The sequence below is a fragment of the Lemur catta genome, chromosome 13 (genome assembly GCF_020740605.2).
Source record: "Lemur catta isolate mLemCat1 chromosome 13, mLemCat1.pri, whole genome shotgun sequence".
Lineage (NCBI taxonomy): Eukaryota > Metazoa > Chordata > Mammalia > Primates > Lemuridae > Lemur > Lemur catta.
The window spans coordinates 75,217,431-75,222,575 of record NC_059140.1 but is presented as its reverse complement, the minus strand read 5'-3'; the positions used below and the strand labels follow the sequence as shown (position 1 = coordinate 75,222,575).

The 5,145-nt window shown below is 47.9% G+C and overlaps 1 protein-coding gene across 1 annotated transcript; it reads left to right on the top strand.

Moving 5' to 3' along the window:
* The first annotated feature begins 3,261 nt into the window (after positions 1-3,261).
* LOC123648852 (amine oxidase [flavin-containing] B) lies at positions 3,262-4,896 on the top strand. The gene has a single exon (XM_045566739.1). It carries the CDS (start codon positions 3,306-3,308, stop codon positions 4,203-4,205), a length of 900 nt encoding a protein of 299 aa, XP_045422695.1. The 5' UTR covers positions 3,262-3,305; the 3' UTR covers positions 4,206-4,896.
* The last annotated feature ends 249 nt before the right edge of the window (positions 4,897-5,145 follow it).

Genomic DNA, 5,145 nt, shown 5'->3' with positions numbered 1-5,145 from the left:
TGAGAACTACTCATTCCCTGGGTGTCTCCCACGTACATGTGGAATATACATGTTAATAAGCTTCCGTTTGTTTTTCTCTTGTTCATCTGTCTGTTGTTATGGGAGTCTGTTCTGAGTAAGCCCCTATGGGGTCATCCTTGCCCTACAGCCCCAAAGTCTGCTAGGTCTGAAGATACAGAATCGGTGTTGAGTACTCACAGACGTGGCTCACGGTGTAGCTGGGGAGTCAGTTGGTTATTAAAAAAAAGAGGGAATAATTATATAATTGCAAACTATCATAGATAATATAAAGGAAAATTATAAGTTGTGATGAGAGTTACACAGTAGATTCAGATCAACAGTCAGGAAAAGGTACATAAAGAAGCTATGTTTAAGCTAAAATTGGAAGGCCATGTGGGGGTCACTTTAGCAAGCAGATGGAGGAGAATGTGCCAAGCAAAGGCCCTTATAGTGGCAAGAAAGTCCCAGGATGAAAGAAGCCTGTCGGGGCCAGAGTAGAGAGAACACAGGGTTGCAAGAGGAGGCTGAAGGGGTGGGTGGGGATGGGGCCAGGGCCACACCTGACTGTGCAGGCCATTAAGGACAACGGCCCAAACTGTGAGCCTCCAAAAGCCATTAGGTGGGAGAGTGAGTGACATGTGTTTTTAAAGAATCAAGCTGGCTACAGAGTGAAGAAACAATTGGAGGAATCAAGCGTGGATGTTGGGAGACCAATCGAGAGACTACTGCAGTGGTCTAAGTGAGACATGTCAGCAGGCTGTCCAGTGAGTACTGTGCTAGGTTCCAGGTGCTAGTCCCAGCCTGCTGGTGGAGCAGTGCACAAGACAGACGAGGCTTCTATTCTCATGAAGCTCATATTCTCGTGGGGAAAGATAGGACAATGGTTAGGGAATGCAAGTAGCTGGAATGAAGATGTATGTGGGAAGTCAAGCCAGCGGAACCCGGACACGGGATTTAGGGAAAGGGAGCATTGAGGATGGAATCCAGGCTTCTGACTTTTGGTACTAGGAGAATAACGGTACCATTCACTGGACTAAGGGGATGGTGATGGGGAACCAGACTTGGGGGAAAGAGCATGAGCTCTGCTTCAGACACGCTGAAGTTGAAGTGGCTTTAACACATCCTCACCTTGCAGAGTAGCCGTGGCCCTAAGTGACGGAATGCATCCAAGCACACTGCACAGAATGAAACCGCCCTGACACATAGATATGGGGGTGCAAGGCGAGAACGGGGGTAAGGGCCCAAAACTCTGTGAAGGCACAGGCCTAGCTAAAAATAATAACAATGATAACAATCATCAGCCACTGTCCCCTGGTTCACTTGATAATAATTGGTCACTGTCCCCCTGTTTGCTTCTCTATAATTGCTACTCTGGAGTCACATAGCTGGTGGTCATAAAGATTTTTAGCTTTCTCCATAGATAACATCGCCTTTTCGAAACCTGGGGGTTGTTTCTGAGATGCCTTCCAGGTCTCGCGTTCCAGGGGAACAGCTGACCCACCCAGACCAGTGGCCCATACCAAGGCCTTGCTCAACTGGCCTTATAACCCCCACCCAAGAACCTGGCCAGCAAAGAAGACAATTTCCACACCCCTGTGGTTCCACCTTGAACCCAATCAATTAGCAGCCCAGTTGCCCAGCCTTTTGCCCACCAAACTGTCCTTACAAACCCTTTCTCCCAAATTTTCAGGGAGGCAGATTTGAGAACTCCCTCCCATTTCCCCACTGAGTGCTCTACAGAGTTAAGCCCTTTCTCCACTGTAACACCTGCTGGTTCCGTGTATTGGCTTCCTCTTGGGCGGCAGGCAATGCCCCTGGTTGAGTGGTAACAAGAATCTGGTGTCAAGTGCTCAGTGAATGCTAGCAACTCAGATGCTGTCTGTAAAAAGCTCCAAATGAAAAGTATCTCTTAGAGGATTAGTCAATGGAGCTATCGGAAATGTTTGGACCAGTGGTTTTTGTTCCAACTGAGTGGACTGAGGAAGCATCCCACACAACAGCGTCTGAGATGGAGAAGAAGCAGGTCAGCCCTGAGCCGGGAAGTGAGCCGATCCCATCCTGGCCCCCCCACAGATCGCAGCTGGGTCAGTTCTGAGACGGATCTAAATTAAATAGAAACTTTAAGCCCCCAAATGTCTTGGGATACCCCAGAACTATCCCAGTGGGAGAAATTCCTGGGCATGGCTCGTCTTTGAATTATCCCTGACAGGCAGTTTGAGGAGGACCAAGGCGGCTGTGCAGGGCTGTGTAGCTCAGGGGCCCGGACCGGTGGGGATCCCTAGCAATTTCCTGGATCTGTTCTAAAATCAGGGATCTTCCAGGGTTGGGAGCCTCAACAAAGCACCCAGGGTAACCAACTGCCCGGCCAACTGCTCTAAAACAAATTCTGCTTAAAATAAAAGCCAAAGAGAATCGTGCAGAGGAAGAAGGGAGGGGCCCCAGGACTGGTGACACACAGCGTCTGGAAGCTGGGAGGGGTGGGCTTGCAATTCCCCCTTGTGTTGGGTCGGGACGTTGATGGCTTTATTTTCCTTTGCACCATTTACAGAGCTGGCTTCTGCCCACAGGCTGCCAACCCGAGGCTGGTTAACACAGGAGGACCCGTGGCGTGTGAAGCCTGGTCAGTCACGTTGTGGAGACCACCGGGCGGAGGTTTATTTGTGTATTTAGCATTTATTACCGCGTGCCAGCAAATGTGCTAGACAATGGGGCTACCACAAAATGACCCCTCAGGTGACTCCTTTTCAGGAGTAGGGAAATAGGCTGCAGAGGGAGAGGGGACGCGGCTGTAAAAAAGCTGATCTTTCACCAGCCTTTAGCCGGTCTGTGACTCGAGCCTCAAACAGGAAAGGGGAGAACACGCTAGAGGCAATGACGGCCCATACCAATATTAGTATTGATATCTGTTTTATTTTCAAAAACACACAGTATCAAGGATGTTGTTTCTGGAATTTTCTGTTGGAGCCATCAGAGACGATAGCGTCCAGGGCAGGCTGGTGCTCTGAAAGCCATAGCTGGGCTTCAGTCCTGAAAATGCGGTCCGACTCTTTAGCACAGGCAGGCTGACAACACGGATACAGTGGCTGCGGCTAGAATTCTTTTCCCCCCATTCTTTCACAGTGATTTTTAAAATTCGACTTCAGGAAAATATAGGCTTCTGCATGCTCAGACGAGCAAAGCTTTAGGAAGAGCTTTACCAGGTCCAGCAGCTCAACAACAGAATGCAGATGGAACTTAGAGCAAGGATGCTGAACAGACAGGAGAGGAAATTTGTGGGTGGATCTGGCCAAGTGAGTGAGCGGATCATGGAGCTTCTTGGGGACCGAGTGAAGCTAGAGAGGCCTGTGATCAGCATTGACTACACAGGAGAAAATATCCTTGTGAAGACCCTAAACCATGAGATCTATGAGACTAAATATGTGATTAGCGCTATTCCTCCCACTCTGGGCATGAAGATTCACTTCAATCCCCCTCTGCCAATGATGAGAAACCAGCTGATCGCTCGTGTGCCTTTGGGTTCAGTCATCAAGTGTATAGTTTATTATAAAGAGCCCTTCTGGAGGAAAAAGGATTACTGTGGAACCATGATTATTGAAGGAGAGGAAGCTCCAATTGCCTACACATTGGATGATACCAAACCTGATGGCAGCTATCCTGCTATAATGGGATTTATCCTTGCCCACAAAGCCAGAAGGCTGGCACGTCTTACCAAAGAAGAAAGGATGAAGAAACTTTGTGAGCTTTATGCAAAAGTTCTGGGCTCCCAAGAAGCTCTGAAGCCACTACATTATGAAGAGAAGAATTGGTGTGAGGAGCAGTACTCTGGGGGCTGCTACACAACCTACTTCCCTCCTGGGATCATGACTCAATATGGAAGGGTACTACGCCAACCAGTGGGCAGGATTTATTTCGCAGGCACTGAGACTGCCACACACTGGAGTGGCTACATGGAGGGCGCTGTGGAGGCTGGGGAGAGAGCGGCCCGAGAGGTCCTGCATGCCACGGGGAAGATTCCGGAGGATGAAATCTGGCAGTCAGAACCAGAGTCTGTGGATGTCCCTGCGCAACCCATCACTACGACCTTCTTGGAGAGACATTTGCCCTCCGTGCCAGGCCTGCTGAAGTTCATTGGATTGACCACCATCTTTTCAGCAGTGGCTCTCGGCTTCCTGGCGCACAAAAGGGGGCTGCTTGTGCGAATCTAGAGAGAGGGTTCTGTAACCACACCCTCTCCTTATTGTATTTGGTGTGTGGGTTTAGGGAAGGGGTTCCACAAAGACATAGAGAATGTGCAGTAAGTAAGGTGGGCAGCACGAAGATAAGTCTGATTCTGACTGCAGGAAGCACATTCTCTTTTTCTCCACTGTGGCCCGAGGTTAGGGTCCCTTACCTGGCTTAGCACTCTGTTTCACCAATTTCTAAGTTTATGGCCCTCACAATCTTTAGAATAGTTAAATAGGCTTAAGTTCCTTGCTGTCCTACAACACACCTTGCCCATGCACAAGCAGCTAGTTTTTTCCTACCTCTGTGGCTTTGTGCTTGTGATTTCACTTTCCTGTAATAACCTCACTTCCCCCAGTTTTCTGCATTAGTTTTTAGAATCCTGTTTTGTTATAGCTGGAAGACCTTAGAGACCAGCTAGTCCTCACCTTCTGCTTTAGAGTTGAGCAAACTGAAGTTTACAGAGGTGGAGCTTAATTGCTCAAGGGCCATAATAAGCCACTGGTATCTTGGGGACTAGAACACAGGTCCAATGCTTTTCTACCTCCCAGTATGTATTTCCCAATTGCTCTCCTCCACTCCTTGTCACAGTAGATGATAGTGTCCCCTTGTGTGGGTTTACTCTGTGCTGAGCTGTCTTGCACTACTCAAATGCTACTCAGTAAATATCCTTGAGTCTTAAAAAAAAAAAAAAAAAAAATTCGACTTCAGAATTGGACAGAAAAAGCATCTCATTCAATGTTGCCTGTTTGAAAAAGATGCCAATCGCCCCATGCGGAGATGTGTGATCAGTCCACTACTTACGTAATGCTGAGAACTAAACAAAGTAAGTACTTTGTTGCCAAGGAGATTAATTAGTTAATATTTATAAAGGGCTTTGAAGATGAAAAATGCTCTATCAATGTAAAGTATTATTAATATCAC

What these genes read in the sequence shown, in the direction of transcription:
- LOC123648852 (XM_045566739.1), top strand. Translation starts at nt 3,306, where the DNA reads ATGGAGCTTCTTGGGGACCGAGTGAAGCTAGAGAGGCCTGTGATCAGC.